Source organism: Taudactylus pleione, unplaced genomic scaffold (assembly GCF_031769625.1).
Source record: "Taudactylus pleione unplaced genomic scaffold, aTauple2 ptg000015l, whole genome shotgun sequence".
NCBI classification, from domain to species: domain Eukaryota; kingdom Metazoa; phylum Chordata; class Amphibia; order Anura; family Myobatrachidae; genus Taudactylus; species Taudactylus pleione.
The window spans coordinates 18,095,215-18,115,476 of record NW_028284417.1 but is presented as its reverse complement, the minus strand read 5'-3'; the positions used below and the strand labels follow the sequence as shown (position 1 = coordinate 18,115,476).

General features: G+C 42.7%; 1 protein-coding gene across 3 annotated transcripts in view; it reads left to right on the top strand.

The window, feature by feature from the left end:
* The first annotated feature begins 3,208 nt into the window (after nucleotides 1–3,208).
* The window catches only part of CEP162 (centrosomal protein 162), a 160,394-nt gene continuing 143,340 nt past the window's right edge, over nucleotides 3,209–20,262 (top strand). For 2 of the 3 annotated variants that reach the window (XM_088470612.1, XM_088470595.1), the window contains exons 1-3: nucleotides 3,209–3,282; nucleotides 3,575–3,671; nucleotides 10,097–10,232. In XM_088470612.1, coding sequence (XP_088326738.1) covers nucleotides 3,612–3,671; nucleotides 10,097–10,232 — 196 coding nt within the window. In that variant the 5' untranslated portion in view covers nucleotides 3,209–3,282; nucleotides 3,575–3,611. Of the gene's footprint in view, nucleotides 3,283–3,327; nucleotides 3,368–3,574; nucleotides 3,672–10,096; nucleotides 10,233–20,262 lie in introns of those variants that run through there. The other variant, XM_088470604.1, reaches the window with a different exon arrangement.

Sequence of the window (20,262 nt, the reverse complement as noted above, 5' to 3'; positions counted from 1 at the left end):
TGCGCACACAATTCACAAACACAGAAAATAATTTTTTTTTGGTTTGGACTGGAGTGTACTTTCGGGGGTTACAGCACCCTTTAACGGTCAAGCCAGCCGGCCCTTTACTTATGACACAGGCGCACGTTTGGCACTACTTTGTTGATGCACGTGCGGCTACTGCGCACACAATTCACAAACACAGAAAATAATTTTTTTTTTGGTTTGGACTGGAGTGTACTTTCGGGGGTTACAGCACCCTTTAACGGTCAAGCCAGCCGGCCCTTTACTTCTGACACAGGCGCACGCTTGGCACTACTTTGTTGATGCACGTGCGGCTACTGCGCACACAATTCACAAACACAGAAAATAATTTTTTTTTTGGTTTGGACTGGACTGTACTTTGGGGGTTACAGCACCCTTTAACGGTCAAGCCAGCCGGCCCTTTACTTATGACACAGGCGCACGCTTGGCACTACTTTGTTGATGCACGTGCGGCTACTGCGCACACAATTCACAAACACAGAAAATATATTATTTTTTTAGCACTTGGGGGGAGCACCCCTGATGGACAGAGCACCCCCTGGACAACACTACAGCACCCCTTTAGGACTGGGACACTGCACAGGACTTTGGAGTGGACACAGCCCCTATGGAGAACTGACTGCACAACACAGTCCAGCCAGCCCCTATGGACTTTGAAGTAGTGGGCACAGCCCCTATTAACAACAGCAGCACAGCACAACACAGCCAGCCCCTATGGACTTTGAAGTAGTGGACAACAGCAGCACTACACTACACTACACTACACAGCCCTAACTCCCACCCTCCCTCTTCACTGTCCACAGCCGAGTGAGAAAATGGCGCCGACGCGGGTACCTTATATAGGATCCAAAACCCGCGAGACTCGGAAGGCGGGATGATGACGTTTTGCCTCGATTTCAGATCCGAGTCGGGCGGGAAAAGTCGAGCCTGATTCGGATCGGACTCGGATCGGGAAGGCTCGGGGGGGTTCGGATTTCAGAAATCCGAACCCGCTCACCCCTAATATATATATATATATAGTAGTCCAACATGCCGGCACTCCTCACATAAAGAGTATATTGCGCCCGGTGCCTTCCTTGTTACCTCTCCTAATGTGGGGAGGAATATTTAACAGTCCAGAGATAGGCGTCACTCACGGCGTCTTAATAAAACAAACTTCACAGGCTCGTTAAATATACATCAACGTTTCAGGACTCTTTAATGGTCCCTTCGTCAGGATACAAAAAGATAAATAGCAAACTCTTACCTTAAATACATACAACACCCAGTAAAAAGCCCGCCGGATTTCGCGCACCGACACCAATGAGATGACGTCTCTATTGAAGTGCTCCCCATCACCATGGTAAAATTTAAAACTATGGCTATGGAAGCCTGCAAGTGTCAAAATACAAAGAATGTCACAACAAATTGAATTGAATTACCAATAAAGAGATGGAATAATTAATGGTGATATGTGTACTATACATTAGTCATCCTTAGAAAAATAGGCAATCTAACTATAATAACATAATAATTGATATGGAAAAGTTAATTTCCCAAAATGTGTAACATTAAACAATCAAATCATGTAGCATTATTAGCACAAATATCCCCACTGTATGATAAAAGATTTCTAGGGAAATATCTATAATAATGTCTCCAATTATTATATGTCCCAACTGCAAAGTTATAGTTAAATATATTCGGAATAACAAGTGGTAGTACATATACATAATGTCACAAAAAACATTGAAAATTAATTTGCTCGTTAAGACCCTTCGGTGACATTGTGTCCAGTCTGAAAATCCAACTACTTTCTAACTGGAGTAGTTTTTTAGCTCTGTCACCCCCACGTATGTTTGGTGGAACATGATCTATAATTCTGTAACGTAGGCTCGACAGATTGTGTTTAGCCTCCATGAAGTGCTTGGCAACTGGTTGATCACTTTGGCCTTTATTTAAAGCACTTCTAATGGCGCTTCTATGTAGCGCCATACGCTCTTTGAACATACGTTCCGTTTTGCCCACATAGCATTTGCTACATGGGCACGTGATCATATAGATCACAAATTTTGTTGAGCATGTCAAAAAATGTAGGATATTGTCCAGGAATGATGATGTTCGTCCATGTAAGATGACGTTTTGCCTCTTTCTGAGTTCCGTTTTTTTGGAGGGAAAAATCCGAACTCAACGTGCAAACTCGAACCTATCCGAGCCTGCACATCCCTAATATATATATATATATATATATATATATATATATATGTTCCATAGACAAAAAACCTTACGGTTTCACATGTCAAATTAAGGCTTCTTAGACATGATCTGAAATGTCACAAAACCTACTGAATTTCTGCCACTCAAGCTAAAAAAACCAATGAAATTCTGATCATTAAGACTGATGCCTTAATGGACGTGTTCCTTGCACATATACACACACACCCTGACGTCATCATCGTCAGTGTCCAGCGTCATTCCCTACCATCCAAGTGGGCATAGAGGGGGAATACAACCTTGTGCCGAAGCCAAGCCCGAAGCGTGACGAGCAGACAACTTTCTTCTTTAGGTGGGGACAACTTTTGGTACTTGTGTATGTAAAGTACACAAGTACCATTTAAAACATTAATTGGGTTCTCTCTGCAATGAGTCCGTAAAGTACACAAGTATCTAAAGCATTTTTCTCTTTAAAAGTATATTCATATTTTTTTATTATTATTTACATTTTTATTTTTGTTGAATCTAGAATTGGAAGCTTACAGCTTAGAAATCAGTATACAAGTGTGACACTGCAATGTTGCCAGTGATTTGCTTAAATGATAAATCTATATTATATTACATAGTATACAGACTTTGCTGGTAACAGATACAGAATTCCCGTGCATTACTGCTATTTAATTACACAAACTTCGGTTACACATTAACTCCAAAATGGACAATTAAACCAAAAGCATGAAGGTTGAACTGTGGCATCTAACGGCATATAACATGAGACATGTCACTATATTTCATTCACAAAACACCATAGCAAAATCACACGGAAGAGCCTGTCCTGCACCACAACAGTCGTCAACTACAGCGTCTCCATAGCAACCATTAGCCCCTACTGCATGAGACTAACCACCCTATCACAGGGCGACGTGCTCAGGCTTCAATGGAGGAATCCTGGTTATACCGGAACCCTATTGGTTGTTGAAAGTAAGCAAGCGATTGGTTGTGCCGGCATTACGGTGGGCGGGAATGCAGGCGGCAGGGAACTAAGTGGTGCCCCCGGTTACCTGAGTAAGTTGCTAGTTCAGATCATTGTATTACGGTTATACGGTATCTTCTATCCTCTGAGCCGGGGACTGCTGGGAAGTAGTGGGAGGTAGGTGTAATAACGTCTGTATTTCTGCTATGAGTACATTACATCACTTCGTCTTATACACCTTTATCACCCGCACTAAGTAACCATTAGAAGTGTATGCTCCCTTATACTAGTAATCATTAGAAGTGTATGCTCCCTTATACTAGTAATCATTAGACGTGTATGCTCCCTTTATATTAGTAATCATTTTTTTTTTTGCTAATTTAGACTTTGTCCCTCTCGAGTGCAGACCCCAAGAGGAACTATGGCTCATCGCTTATCTAAAGAGGAGCTGGATGAACAGTTTGAACAGTTTTTAAAAGAGGTAACAATGTGTATAAAGGATACATTGTGTCCTATTTCCAGGCAGCAGTCTTATAGCCTGTGAGTACTGCCATGCTATAATCTGTTCTTTTCCTGCTGCCAGTGAGGAGAATAATGCTGAGTCAATGATCGTGGACCTATCTCACGATTGGCAAGTGCATATACACTTGCTAATTCTCCGTCCCATGCATTTAAATTTGCCCGCCCAGTTGAGTTGTCACTCACCGCCGGGTCCCTTTGGCATGTGTACGGGCAATCGGCGGGTCGCCTGTATACACCAGCAGATGCACCGATATATATCTGCAGATATATTGGCCATCTGATTTGCTGCACAGCCGATGTGATATGTCTGTGAACTACGTCATTCACAGACATATTGGGGGTACACACCTGCCGATGTGCTAGCGACATATTGGCTGTTCGATTGAACGGCCAATTTATCGCTCAGTGTGTCCCCAGCATGAGGCCCAGTGTACTTGAGAGGTTTTATCCAGCTTTAAAGAACTGTGTTCTAATTTTGCAAGTTTATGGCAATCAGTGATTCGTATGAAGATGGTCATTGTGTCTGCATTTTTATTAAGAACATGCACATTGATTATCAAGAAGTGTCTACTATAAAGGCCTATTTCTCAGCATATTTGTGGGATAATTCAAGGAGTACCCCTAAATATTAAGTATCCACTGCATGTATGTCGGGGGGGGATGTGTGACCAGAAGAAAAAAACCACTGTCATAAATGTGCACGTGGAGAAATGCCCACAAGGAAAACTGCCCTGAAAGTGCCCGCTCCCGTCTAAGTGACTGCATGACATGGACGGGAGCAAATGATCCGCTAGCATGGATACGTAGCATCTGACAGACAGTGATGTCTGCAGATGTATTAGGGGTCCTAATGTGTGCCAGCTAAAAAACACCCCACACCATAACAGAGCCACCGCCACACTGGATTGTTCCGTGTTGGCTTGCGGCGTCCGTTGCCTCATGAGGTTTGAACATCTGCCCAAAATATTTGGAACCTCTACATATCGGACCAGGCTACACTTTTCCAATAATCTTGCATCCAGTTGCAGTGTGCTCAGGCGATGCACAGTGCCGTGGGGTTAACAATGGGGCCCGAGTGAGCCGTCTGCTCCTATACCTCATAGAAGAAAGGGAATGTTGCACTGTTCAAACATTGATGTGACTTGTGGCCCTAGCATTACATTTTGCAGTTGTCTGTGGCAATGTTGCACAACGGTTGGATGTTAAGCTGGGTACACACATCTGACCAGCGTACAACATTGCCGCAGATAACTGCAACATAACGTGCAGTCGTTTGGCTGTGTAAATAACAAAATATAATTTGTATAGCTGACAAACCATACAGATGTGTCCACATACATCTAGCCTCCTTGCGTGTAAAACAGCCCTTTCTAGCTATGGCGTAACTCTATAGCGCTGAGCGTCTTTTGTGCAAGTTATTTCCTTCAAATGTGTCTTATTCGCACAGCGGTGCAAATAGAACGCACAAGCAGCTTCTGATTAAAATGCGGAATGCCTATGTTCTGTTTGCATGTGTGGGTATATCTGAATGTGAAACGATACGTTACGGTGTCACAGCCGCTGATACGAAAAGAAAAGATGCTCTATGTTACCAAGTCACACAGCGATCATGTGTTATGTGTAACGTGACTTGTAGCGTACAGAGAATAGTTGTATGTGGACACATCTGTATATTGTTCAGTCCATCTGCACAAGTGTAGACACAGTAGATCTGTGAACGACATCTTTCACAGATATATTGCATTGGCCATGCTGCACGGGAGGCTGCCAGCAGGAGGAAGGAGGTAACCACTGCCCCAACTATCTACCCTTACCCACTCCCTACCCCCAGTACTGCCTCAGCTGCTATCCTGACCCCCTACCTACCCCCAACACTGCCCGAGTATTGCCTGCCCCTAACCCCCTCCTTGCCCCCCCCCGTAGTACCCCAGCTGCTATCTACCCTTGCCACCTCTCTACTCCCAGCACTGCCTGTCCCTAACCTCCTCTATGCCCCCAGTACTGCCCCAGCTGCTATCTACCCTTGCCCCCTTGGGTGCACACAGATATACAAGTGTTGCATATCAAATTAATCAGCACAGCCCGCTGAGGTGTCCTAGTCGCTTTATGACTTAGACACATTTTAAGCAAAAAAAAACGCCCGACACTAGCAGAGTAGCACAGGACCTGGCGGCTCACTCACGCCCCGGCAAGTCACGCTGCGTGGTGTATTCAGGCTAGATGTAGATGTATGAGGACACATTGTACACATGTACATGAAAATACCTAATGGCTTTGCGGAACAGTTTAGAGTCTAAAGGTGCGTACACACGGTATGATATCTATGAACGATAACAATATCGTTCATTTTTATGCAGTGAACGACCAACGATGCGCATTCCCGCATGAACGATAATGACATCTTGTGATCGTTCCTACATGCAGGCCAATCTAGACAATATCGTCAACTTTGCCTGTTCAGAGATGTGGCAGGATGACTTCACTGAAAGATATCTTTGAAAGATATCTTTCTTGTCGTTTGTGGTACAGATCGTTCCGTGTGTACCCAGCATCAGTTTGTGGGCAGTAACTAAAAACTGACGTGCAGTATAATAATTTGCACACCTCTGTGTTTGTGTAATCTACAAGTTATTAATTTAGGCATCCCAGACCAATGGCCAGCAATCTGAAGTTTTCATTCAAATCCATCTAGTGGAAGGCCCAGAACAGGCTCCCCAGGTCAAAGTTCTACCCAGCGTACACCAACGGGAGGTCTGACCGGGATCTCAATCCCCTAGTATGTCATCTGGGATCCAATGTTATTACTCTGTGAAGTTTTTATCCAACTCCATCCAGTGGAAGGCCCAGAACAGGCTCCTCAGGTCAACGTTCTGCCCAGCATCCCCAGGTCAAAGTTCTGCCCATAGTACACCAACGGGAGGTCCGACCGGGACCTCAACAGCCTAGTATGTCTTCTGGGATCCAATGTTACCACTCTGAAGTTTTCTTCCAAATCCATCCTGTGGAAGGCTGAGAACAGGCTCCCAGGGTCAATAATTCTGCCCAGCATACACCAACGGTAGGTCCGACCGGGACCCTAACCCCCCTAAAACCTGGTCAGGATCCAACTGGACTACCCTGCGTTGGTTTCATCTCAATTGGTGCAGGGGTGTCCGAATGCATAACTGGGCAGACAAGCAAACAAACAGACCAATACTAATATATGTATGTGTGTGTGTTTTTGTAATATACAGTCAGGTCCATAAATATTGGGACATTGACAGAATTTTCATATTTTGTCCTCTATTCACCACCACAATGGCTTTGAAATTAAACAAACAAGATGTGATTTAACTGCAGACTTTCAGATTTAATTTGAGGGTAATTACATCCAAATCAGGTGAACGGTGTAGGAATTACAACGGTTTCTATATGTGCTTCCCACTTTTTAAGGGGCCAAAAGTAATGGGACAAACTAAACAATCCTAAATCTAACTTTCACTTTTTAATACTTTGTTGCAAATCCTTTGCAGGCAATTACAGCCTGAAGTCTGGAACGCATAGACATCACCAGACGCTGGGTTTCATCCCTGGTGATGCTCTGCCAGGCCTCTACTGCAAATGTCTTCAGTTCCTGCTTGTTCTTGGGGCATTTTCCCTTCAGTTTTGTCTTCATCAAGTGAAATGCATGCTCAACCGGATTCAGGTCAGGGGATTGACTTGGCCATTGCATAACATTCCACTTTTTAGCCTTAAAAACCTCTTTGGTTGCTTTTGCAGTATGCTTCGGGTCATTGTCCATCTGCACTGTGAAGCGCTGTCCAATGAGTTCTGAAGCATTTGACTGAATATGAGCATATAATATTGCCCGAAACACTTCAGAATTCATTCTGCTGCTTTTGTCAGCAGTCACATCATCAATAAATACAAGGGAACCAGTTCCATTGACAGCCATACATGCCCACGCCATGACACTACCACCACCATGCTTCACTGATGAGGTGGTATGTTTTGGATCATGAGCAGTTCCTTTCCTTCTCTTCTCTTCGCATCACTCTGGTACAAGTTGATCTTTGTCTCATCTGTCCATAGGATGTTGTTCCAGAACTGTAATGGCTTTTTTAGATGTTGTTTGGCAAACTCTAATCTGGTCTTCCTGTTTTTGTGGCACACCAATGGTTTACATCTTGTGGTGAACCCTCTATATTCACTCTTGTGAAGTCTTCTCGTGATTGTTGACTTTGACACATATACATCTACCTCCTGGAGAGTGTTCTTGATTTGGCCAACTGTTGTGAAGGGGTTTTTCTTCACCAGGGAAATAATTCTTTTGTCATCCACCACAGTTGTTTTCCGTGGTCTTCTGGGTCTTTTGGTGTTGCTGAGCTCTCCGGTGCGTTCTTTCTTTTTAAGAATGTTCCAAACAGTTCATTTGGCCACACCTGTCCATGAAATAGCTTTTGAGTTGATTACTTTTGGCCCCTTAAAAAGTGGGAGGCACATATTGAAACTGTTGTAATTCCTACACTGTTCACCTGATTTGGATGTAATTACCCTCAAATTAAATCTGAAAGTCTGCAGTTAAAGCACATCTTGTTTGTTTCATTTTAAAACCATTGTGGTGGTGAATAGAGGCCAAAATCTGAAAATTCTGTCAATGTTCCAATATTTATGGACCTGACTGTATTCTACACAAATTGAATCTAGCAGCATAGTGTTCACCTTAGGTCCGGCGGGAGGCAGGGCGCCAGACCCAGAGTTAGTTCTGCGTGCGTGCCCGGAAAGGGGGCGTGGCCAAAGAAAAGGGGGCATGTCTGTATGACGCGTCCCCTTGTCGTCACTCCTGGGGGCGTGCCCGGCACTAACGGACATGCCGGGCAGCCCCCAAGTGCTGCGGTCACTGTGAATGGATGCCGGGCGCATGTGCCTGCCGTCCAATTCACCAGCTGTGACCGCTGTGCCGCCGTTTTGACCACCCGCGGAACACAGCGACCCACAGGTGGAGGCAGAACCCGCAGACTGTCTCAGCGGGCCGCCGCGCTGGAGGGCAGGGCGCGTTCTGCCCTTCAGAAATAGGGCAGGGCGCTTTCTGCACTTCAGAAATCGGGCAGGGCGCGGCGCCCAGCTAAAACAGCCTAGTGGGAACACTAGCAGCAGGAAAACAGGACCATTTCTTCAGCATGAAAATATATACATGAGAAGCAGGGCACTCACCAGTCAACGTTTTGGTCCTGTTGAGGATCTTAATCATGGCAGGTCACATCCCAGAATAAAAAGGATTTCACATCCTGCCATCTAAATTGAATTCGACCAGGCTGTCCAAGAGTCCAGTAGTAGTGCAGCGTCTGAGGCTTTAATGCTTTTTATTCTGAAACATGCTCTGGGGGCTCTTTTTTTGGCATTTTGATCAAGTCTTTCTGGATGAAACACGTAAAGACCTCAGACCGTTGTGTAACTGCTGGACTCTTGGAGTGCCTGGTCGAAATTCACCTTGGATTTCAGGAGGTGGAATTGTGTAACATCTAACTTGTTTCCAGAAATTATGTATGCTTCCAACCAAGCTGTTTTGCTATGAGTGCAATGCTATTTCACCTTGAATATATGTGTTGAAATAGTATTATGCTGTGTGATATATTCCATTTTAGAGGATTCCTGTATATATTATGGAGATTTTGCAACTTGATAATGATTGGTATTCATCTCTTAAAGATACCCTGATAAGCCATATATCAATTTAAATTTGGTATGGGGATATTATTAACTTTTTAATGCAAGTGTGAATTTACTGGTGATTTTTGGGTAGTGCCCAAAGGTATAGTATCCTGTCTGTCTTAACATTGTATATACCGATACATCTGGACCCCCTAATGGAGATCCTGTGGGGGTAATTAAACTGTTTTCCTACGCACCTCTACAGTTGTGAAGAAAAACTGTTGATGTTGCTTGTCGCAGCCTTTGCATCTAATTAGTCACCCCCTTAAAGTGCTGACATGCTTAATACATTTGTTTGGTATGTATATTACTGAGGATCCTATTGCTGAACCGTTTTTGTTGTTATTATTAGTTTTATTGTATTTTAGCCAGTACAGAGGAAGCTAAAGCTGCACAAGCCAAATCATACTAAATGCTTCTGTTTGTTGTTGCCTATAATGCATGCTTAGGACATTAAAATCGTACAAGTATTTTCTTTTAGTTGAAATTGTATACCGTACAATTTTTACTGTAGTATAAATTTGTTCTTCGTAAATATTTTTGTTTTTGTTTTTTTTTTGTTTTGTTGGGTGGGTCTTTATTTTACTTTCTATTCACCATTTGGTTACAGCCAAGAAGTTTGTGTTGGTTTAATTTTAGAAAAAAATATTACCTTGCTATTAAGTTAAATGGTATGTTCTGCCTTTTGTTTAGTCTCTTTCAGATGATTCCTTTGACAGTAATAAAAAGTCAGCTGTGCTTGAAAATCTTGGAAAGCCTAAAGTTACCAGGATGAAAAAGAGAGATCCTTCCCAATGGTGGACTGCTGAGTATGACTCTGATGATGGAGGTATATTTGACAGAACCCTGTTATGATTGATGTTTTAGTTTCCTTTTTGGTTTGACTATCAAATTTATTGAATTATTATTATTATCTAGTAGAATATTTTTTCAAATTGCCTGGGGTGGTGCTCTTTGCTCTGGTGCTTCTAGCATCAGGGCAGTGAGTGAAACCCCAGGCAGGAAAGGGGAACTGCACGGGTTGTAACAGATGCAGGGCGCCAGAGTGAACACTGATTCCAGTTATTAGATTGTGCGTATATGTATATTATACTACCGTTAAAAGGTTTGGGGTCACTTCGGAATTTTCTTATTTTTGAAAGAACAGCACTGTTTTTTTCAATGAAGATAACAACATTAAATTACTCAGAGCTACACTCTATACATTGTTAATGTGGTGAAAGACTATGCTAGCTGCAAACGTCTGTTTTATAAAGGAATGTCTACATAGGTATATAGAGGCCCATTTCCATCAACTGTCACTCCAGTGTTCTAATAGTACATTGTGTTTGCTAAGCGCATTAGAAGACTAATGGATGATTAGAAAACCCTTGAAAACCCTTCTGCAATTATGTTAGCACAGCTGAAAACAAGGTTTGCTCATTAGAGAAGCTGTAAAACTGGCCTTCCTTTGAGCTAGTTGAGTATCTGGAGCATCACATTTGTGGGTTCGATTATACTCTCCAAATGGCCAGAAAAAGAGAACTTTCATGTGAAACTCGACAGTATATTCTTGTTCTTAGAAATGAAGGCTATTCCATGCGAGACATTGCCAAGAACCTGAACATTTCTTACAACTGTGTGCACTACTCCCTTCAGAGAACAGCAAACAGGCTCTAACCAGAGTAGAAAGAGAAGTGGGAGGCCCCGGTGCACAACTGTGCAAGAAGACAAGTACATTAGAGTCTCTAGTTTGAGAAATAGATGCGTCACAGTCCTCAACTGGCAGCTTCATTAAATGGTACCCGCAAAACTCCAGTGTCAACGTCTACAGTGAAGAGGCGACTCCGGGATGCTTGCCTTCTAGGCAGAGTGGCCAAGGAAAAGCCATATCTGAGGAGACTGGCCAATAAAAGGAAAATATTAATGTGGACAAAGAACACAGACATTAGACAGAGGAAGATTGGAAAAAAGTGTTATGGTCAGACGAATCGAAGTTCGAGGTGTTTGCATCACACAGAAGAACATTTGTGAGACGCAGAACAAGTGAAAAGATGCTGGTAGAGTGCCTGATGCATCTGTCAAGCATGGTGGAGGTAATGTGATGGTCTGGGGCTGCTTTGGTGCTGGTAAAGTGGGAGATTTGTAAAAGGGATTTTGAATAAGGAAGGCTATCACTCCATTTTGCAACGCCATGCCATACACTGTGGACAGCGCTTGATTGGAGCCAATTTCCACCTCCAACAGGACAATGACCCAAAGCACACCTCCAAATTATTCAAGAACTATTTAGGGAAGAAGAAGGCAGCTGGTATTCTGTCTGTAATGGAGTGGCCAGCGCAATCACCAGATCTCAACCTCATTGAGCTGTTGTGGGAGCAGCTTGACCGTATGGTACACAAGAAGTGCCCATCAAGCCAATCCAACTTGTGGGAGGTGCTTCAGGAAGCGTGGGGTGAAATTTCTTCAGATTACCTCAATAATTTAACAGCTAGAATGCCAAAGGTCTGCAATGCTGTAATTGCTTTCGTCAAAGAATGCTCCTTTTGCAGCAAAGTTTGAAGGACAAAATTATTATTTCAAATAAAAATCATTATTTCTAACCTTGCCAATGTCTTGACTATATGTTCTATTCATTTTGCAACTCATTTGATAAATAAAAGTCAGTTATCATGTAAACCACGAAATTCTCTGGGTAACCCCAACCTTCTTTTTTTTTTTTTTTTTTTTTTTAATGGTATTTACATTCTAGTAAGTAACACACATTTGTGTCGTGTTTTTTTTTTTAAATCTTGTAGCATATTGACTCAATTATTAAAGCTATATAAATTTGTAAAGTTCTTCATCCTCATTAATTGACTTATAATATTCTTTGGTAGGTAAACAGTGTGCTCTATTAAATTGGGGATATGCACCACTTCTTTACAGTAACTTTAAGTAGCTATGGCTACCCCTGGCTTTAAGGGTCATATCCAGAAAATGGACCACATTTCTACTGTTCGTGTAAGTGAAAGATCAATTAGAAGTGTTAGTGTTGAGAAAAGAAACAAAAGATAATGTGCAATGGACAGATTCATATCCAAATTATAAATAGATCATCTATCTAATGGTCATAGAAGACCAGAGACCCACTGAATCCAACTCTTGCCTGCATCTGATGAGATTCAAATTCCTTCATTTATAGGTAACCTATGCTTAATGCTGCACGAAACTAGTCCCCATTGCCTGTAATTAAAATGTGTCAAGAAAAAATAAAAGAAAATAGTTGTGTTGAAAATAATGTTAAATAGTATAGAGCTATCCAGTTGTTTTATCTTGCGAATGGCACTGTTGGATTTCCTCTATCTCCAGGGAGTGTGTGATGTTGAGGTACAGAGCCATAACCGCTAGCATGAGGAATGCATAGGTGTTCTTCCACTTCATTTCATTGATTAAATTTAAGAATGAGACAATACCTCACTTCACTAGGTGTACAGATTCTACTCCAGATTGAAAGGCTCATTGCTATCTCTTGTGGACACCATAACTGGTTTCTGGAACTTAAGGTTGATTTTATAATTTCCTATGCTTCCAGTGAGCTCTCTTGTCCTATAAAATGCCATGATAGAGGGAATTCCCAGAATCCTTGTAGCTCCAGATTGGCCAAGACAAGCTTGGTACTCCAATATGCTCGATGCTCTCGGGGTCCATTTTGACATCAGGACCTTCATCAATTTGCTTAAACAACGTGGCTCTTGGAGTCAAGTTCATGAGAGCAAAATAAATTTCTGAACAGGTTATGTAAACAGTGCTCAAAGCTGAATCCATGTGTTATCATGCGGCTTCCACAGAATTTGAAAGACCGGAATCGTTTGTGTTTCTTTCCAATCTAGATTTTATTGTAGATTCCGCTTCAGTTCCTTGGAGGTCTGGGTATTGCCTTTGGCAATTTATATTCAACTAAAAAAATTGCATAAATCCAGACATTCAAACCTTTTGTACATGTAGTTGATCATATTCAGCCTCTGTTTTTTTTCACAGCCCCATGGGACCTTTAATTTAGTGCTCTCTGCTCTTCAACAGCTACTATTTGAACCCCTTAAGAGTCTTGATTTGAATTTTGCTACATGGGAGAGTGCCTGTCTTTCTTTTTGGCAATTGCAACTGCTTGATGGATCTTGGCTCTCCATATTGCAGGTCTCCCTACCTAAAGTACCATGACAATATAACTGTGCTTTGCATGCCTTTCCAGCCTAAGTCTGTATCAAATTTCCACTTTAATCAGAATATTATCATTTGGTCTTTCACAAGGTCTGACTGAGTTAAGCAGGTACATCTAGCTCTTTTAGATGTTAGTCCCCTGAAAATTTACAGTACTTGGAAAGAACTTCCAGTAGGCTGTTCGCTAGTTCTTTATGATGCAAATAAGCAAGATGGATCATGTAAACGATTCAACAGACTTATTCTGGTTTGGGGCTTCTAATTCCAGACAGAATTACTGAACATTCAACCATATGCAAGGACGGACTGAGGCTCTAAATCGGCCCTATCATTCGTGCATGCTCACTTAAAAGGGACATGGCCTCGCCTCATGGTTGTGTGGTTTAGGGATGTACTGCAAGTCACAAGGAACTGGTCTCACGGACTTCCTCTGTCTCTCAGTATTCCGGCTGAGCAGAGCGACTGGATGCGTAGCTGCTCAGCCAGGCTTTCAGACCAACCCAGCCCATCAGGCCCATCGGTCCTTCTGGCATTTGCCAGATTATAGTCTGGCCCTGACCATATGTGTAGGTGCATCCCGCTTGTCAGGCCATGGTGCTTCTGCCATGCAGCATGGTCTATTCATGCAGCGCATGGTCTATTATTTACACTTTCACAAAGTTACCGTTTCCATGTTTTTACATCCAAAGATGCTAGCTTTGGATTCAACTTTTGTGTTCAATGAAGCATACCGTCCCCAAGGTAGCGGTGTTCCCCAGACAACTTGGAAACTAAAAAAAGCATTGATGAGGGGAGGAGCTATAGTCCCCCCTGTGCTCTTAACACAACCCCATGGTAGCAGGTGCTCCCCAGATGAATTCAAAGTAATGGATTTAAAGGTAAGTATTTTTTATTTTTATTTTTTTCTTCAGCAGAAGTTTTGACCGTTCACATACGCTAGCCTGGCAATGAGTTCTACAGGTATTTGTAGTTTTAAAACATAGTTTAAAAAGGATACAGTTGAAAGGGCAATAATGTAGGCAGACAATTTTCCTAATCACCATTACTGTTTTTCTTTGAAAAATACTTAGTGGGAATTTTTTGTACTGCATATACAGTCAGGTGCACAAATATTGGGACATTGACACAATTTTCATATTTTGTCCTCTATTCACCACCACAATGGCTTTGAAATGAAACAAAGAAGACCAGACTTTCAGATCTAATTTGAGGGTAATTACATCCAAATCAGGTGAACGGTGTAGGAATTACAACAGTTTCTATATGTGCCTCCCACTTTTTAAGGGGCCAAAAGTAATGGGACTATAAACTCAAAAGCTATTTCATGGACAGGTGTGGGCTATTCCCTCATTATTTCATTATCAATTAAGCAGGTAAAAGGTCTGGAGTTGATTCTAGGTGTGACATTTGCATTTGGAATCAGTTGCTGTCGACTCTCAATGTGAGACCCAAAGAGCTGTCACTATCAGTGAAGCAAGCCATCATTAGGCTGAAAAATCAAAAGAAACCCATCAGAGAGATAGCAAAAACATTAGGTGTGGCCAAATCAACTGTTTGGAACATTCTTAAAAAGAAAGAACGCATCGGAGAGCTCAGCAACACCAAAAGACCCGGAAGACCACGGAAAACAACTGTGGTGGATGACAGAAGAATTATTTCCCTGGTGGAAGAAAAACCCCTTCACAACAGTTGGCCAAATCAAGAACACTCTCCAGGAGGTAGGTGTATATGTGTCAAAGTCAACAATCAAGAGAAGACTTCACAAGAGTGAATATAGAGGGTTCACCACAAGATGTAAACCATTTGTGAGCCACAAAAACAGGAAGACCAGATTAGAGTTTGCCAAACAACATCTAAAAAAGCCATTACAGTTCTGGAACAACATCCTATTGACAGATGAGACAAAGATCAACTTGTACCAGAGTGATGGGAAGAGAAGAGTATGGAGAAGGAAAGGAACTGCTCATGATCCAAAACATACCACCTCATCAGTGAAGCATGGTGGTGGTAGTGTCATGGCGTGGGCATGTATGGCTGCCAATGGAACTGGTTCCCTTGTATTTATTGATGATGTGACTGCTGACAAAAGCAGCAGAATGAATTCTGAAGTGTATCGGGCAATATTATATGCTCATATTCAGTCAAATGCTTCAGAACTCATTGGATGTCGCTTCATAGTGCAGATGGACAATGACCCGAAGCATACTGCAAAAGCAACCAAAGAGTTTTTAAGGCTAAAAAGTGGAATGTTATGCAATGGCCAAGTCAATCGCCTGACCTGAATCTGATTTGAGCATGCATTTCACTTGATGAAGACAAAGCTGAAGGGAAAATGCCCCAAGAACAAGCAGGAACTGAAGACATTTGCAGTAGAGGCCTGGCAGAGCATCACCAGGGATGAAACCCAGCGTCTGGTGATGTCTATGCGTTCCAGACTTCAGGCTGTAATTGGCTGCAAAGGATTTGCAACAAAGTATTAAAAAGTGAAAGTTAGATTTAGGATTGTTTAGTTTGTCCCATTACTTTTGGCCCCTTTAAAAAGTGGGAGGCACATATAGAAACTGTTGTAATTCCTACACCGTTCACCTGATTTGTATGTAATTACCCTCAAATTAGATCTGAAAGTCTGCAGTTAAAGCACATCTTCTTTGTTTCATTTCAAAGCCATTGTGGTGGTGAATAGAGGCCAAAATATGAAAATTCTGTCAATGTCCCAATATTTATGGACCTGACTGTAATTACTAAAATGGAAACTTTTATTGTGTACTAGAGTTAAATACAAGCACTTTTGATTCACATATGCAACTTGTTTGTTTTAAATTTTGTTTACACTATTCACAGTTTTGTCCTAGTACTAATTTATATAATAAAACTGAGTAATAAAAAAGTAATCTGTAGGAAACTGACACCTCCTTTGTTGCGTCTGCGATCCCAGTGCAGGGGCTGAGGTCGCAGCCTGCGATCACCATTGCAACCATTGGTCGCGATGGTTGGCCCTTTTGGCCAAGATGCGGTAGCCGAAGCTTACCACATCCTGATCGTGTCCTGGCAGCTGCAAGGCCAGGAAATCTGCATCCACCAATGCAGGCCCTGCTCCATCCCTCCCGGAAAATGGGGGCAACACATCCCCATTTCCGAGAACAGTGGCCAGCCACGCACCGACCCCAGCATGTAAATCATGCTGTATCTTAGGAAAGTCTGTGGGTGAGATCGCAGGACCCCATGCATGCACAGACCACTCGCCATCAAAGATGTACGCTAACCATCGGGTTAAAGTGTTCATCTCTATATTTAGGCCCTCTGACTCCTCCCACTTTTGTCAGCTGTATTACTATCAGAGTTCCACAACACACATCTACAATCTCCAAACACATTTATTTCCCATAATAATAATGAAATACTACCTCATGCTGAATGCAAAGACACTCCTAGAAATCAATCAACCAACAACAACAACACAACATTATCCACAACCAAAAATGTGTAACTATAGAACAAAAGAAAAAGGTACACAGGGAGGCACAGCCCAAATACAGAAAAAAAATCATCTCGGTAGAGAAGAAAATGCAGCAGTGTCTCAAAGTACAATATTAAAGATAAAAAAGTAATGTTAAGGATAATCTATATAAGAAAATAAAGTGCTGGTAAAAATTTGTCATCACATTGGTGCGCGGTGCAGGTCGAGTACAAGTACGTACTAATGAGTTTTTTATTGAAAATAAAAATTTCCACACAATTTAAGCTCCCCGCAAACCTGCCCCACTCCACACTCTAAGCAAATAGAAAATAATTATACTAGCCCTCTGTAAAGTTTAAAAATAAAATCTAGGCTAGTGAGGGTACACGTCACGTCCAATGCCAACACAGGCATTGCCAAAGACACAACAGCTAGTACTAATTAAAATGGCATTTACACATATTCTATAATATCTAAGTAATGGAAATACATTCCAAGTAGTATATATGGTGGTTTGTGAAAATTCTCAACCCCATAAAAAGTCAGCTGATTTGTCTGTATTACAGTTGACACACAGATTGTTCCAGAAATAATTTTTTATTGAAAACCAGTAAACTCTTACAGTATATTTTCAAACTCCTAATTCATTATTTGTCTGCAGATTACAAAAAAAATAAAACTGAAATATGTTGATTGCATTAAGTGTTCATCCCATTACTGACTAGTACTTTGAAGAACACCTTTTGCTGCAATAACCTCTTTAAAACTGTTGGAGTAAGTGTCTACCAGGTTAGCACACTGATCCGAAGTCATTTTTGTACACTTTTCCTTGCAGGTTTGCTCCAAGTTGTTGAGGCTGGTTGAAAGATGCTTGTGGACTGCGATTTTCAAATAGTGCCACAGGTTCTCAGTGACTTGGCCTTTATAGAATGTCTACATTTTTGTTAAACCAGGCCAGTGTTGCTTTTGCCTTGCTTGGAATATTGTCCTGGTGAAAGGTGAACATTCTCAAAAGTTTTCTTGGAGACTGAAACAGGGTGTCTTTTAGTATCGCCTTGTATTTTTGCACCATCCATCAGTTGTAACGAGATGGTCAGTCCCCATTGAGGAAAAATCTCTGCAACATGAATATCTTATCCCACATTTTAGCTGTGGGTTCGGTATGTGTATCAAATCCCAGATTATGACAGGTAAGTTTTTATCACTATCCGTAACCCTCCTTTAGGGATGCCTAAACCTAACCTCCCCCTCTAGTGCCTAACCCTAACCCCCCCCTTCCCCCTAAACTAACCCTCCTGAGGGGGTGCCTAACCCTAAGTCCCCCTCGGGAGTCCCTAACCTAACCCCCCCCCCCACGGTTGTCCGCACCCTCTGCCCGGCTTACCTTCGTTCGAGCTGGGCGTCGGGATTTCGGCGGGTGGATAATGATAGGCGTCGGGATTTCGGCGGGTGGATAATGATAGGCGTCGGGATTTCGGCGGGTGGATAATGATAGGCGACGGGATTTCGACGCCTATCAATCCCATGTTGGGATTTGACAGTCGGGAAGCCGGCGGTCGGCATTTCCACCGCCTGCTTCCTGACTACATACCTTTTAGCTGTCACTGAGGTTTCCTGGCACTCTTGAAACATTAATTGATGATGTGATATTTTTTTCAGGTTTCATTCTAGCTACCCTCCCATACAGGTCAGTTGTATGCATAGCTCTTGATATGGTTGACTGGTGCACTTTTACTTCAGTCTCAGGCACTGAAAACTGGTTCTCCTTCAAAGTGATAGTTGACCTATCTGCAGCTTCCATTACAAGTCTCTTATTTGCTCTGATGCTGAGTTTTAAGGCCAGTGGTGGGCAGTAAGAGTGGCCATCCAGCTGCTGTTGAACTACAGATCCCAGCATGCCCTGCCACAGGTTTAGCATGCCCTGTTAGCAAAATTGTGGAAAGACATGCTGGAATATTTTTGCTCACTGGGATATCCAAATACTTGGATGTTATTTCTTCTTCAGGGTTCATAGGGATCCACAGGGATACTATGGGGATATTCTGGTTGGAGACCAGGCACCACACAGTTAAAGCTTCAGCTCCCAGGATGCCTTGGGTCCTCCGACACATTCCCCGCCCCTAGACATAGAACTTCAGATGTTCGTTTGGTGTGGCAGGATCAAGATGCACCCTTGTAACAGGGGACTGCTCTGGCAGTCCTAAGCTGTTATTTTATGTTATGTTTTTTGGCTTGGCAGTACTAAGCATCTGAATTAAGACTCATATACTGTGACTCCATCTACCCCTGCCGGGCCACAACACCCGTAACTGGGCTGGTGATTTATGCGGGTCGCAGCTAAGCTTGCTAGCCACTGTGCTGCGGCCTGGGCTGCAACCGGATGTACGGAGATGTCAGGTAAGGCGATTCCTCGCTTACGGGGAATCGCGTGTGACAGTCCTTGCTTATGGCGTCGGAGACGCACCAGAAGCCGCTGCTGTCAGGGCCTCGGATTGTCCGCGTCCTAACTACACCACCAGGGCCTTATCGTCTGACGCCGGGAATCGGCAGCAGATGCTTCTGATGCCACTAGACCAGCGGTTAACGCAACCTATGTAAGGTAGGCGCTCCTCCCCCCCCCGTCCCAGAAGCAGTCCCTACGAAGGGTTTTGTGCATCTGGGTTGCTCCGCCTACCCTCCAAGTGTATATGAGACACTCCCGGTCCACGCTCAGTGCGCCCTGTAGCTGTTGGTCTCAGGAGGGTTTGGGTCAGTCTCCCTGAATACCTCTCTTGGTTAAGGTATATAGTGCTCTATATCCTACAATTCCTTTGTGTCTGTGTTTGAAAGAGGGGCATATGTAAACATGCAGAAGGTCTGCGCTTAAAACTCACTCTCTGTATGTGCTGAACCGCTGTCAAAGAGAGTGAAAAAATGTGTGTGCGTGCCCAGTGATCCTGGATGAAATGCAACAAAGGAATAAATTATACTGTGCTCAGCTGATATGTGTACCGTTTAAGACCAGATAAACTAATTACAAATGGTGTGAGTATTGGCTGATGAAGAATACACCTGGGGAAGGAAAAGGTGGTTTACAAATGGGATCTAAATGGTAGATATGATAAAATATAACAAAAAAATAGTAAAATATAGCAAACAGAAAACCTTGTACCAAATGATAATTGTCAATGGTAACCATGTCTGAATTGTACCAAAACATAAACAGAAGTAAAGGTAAAGAAAA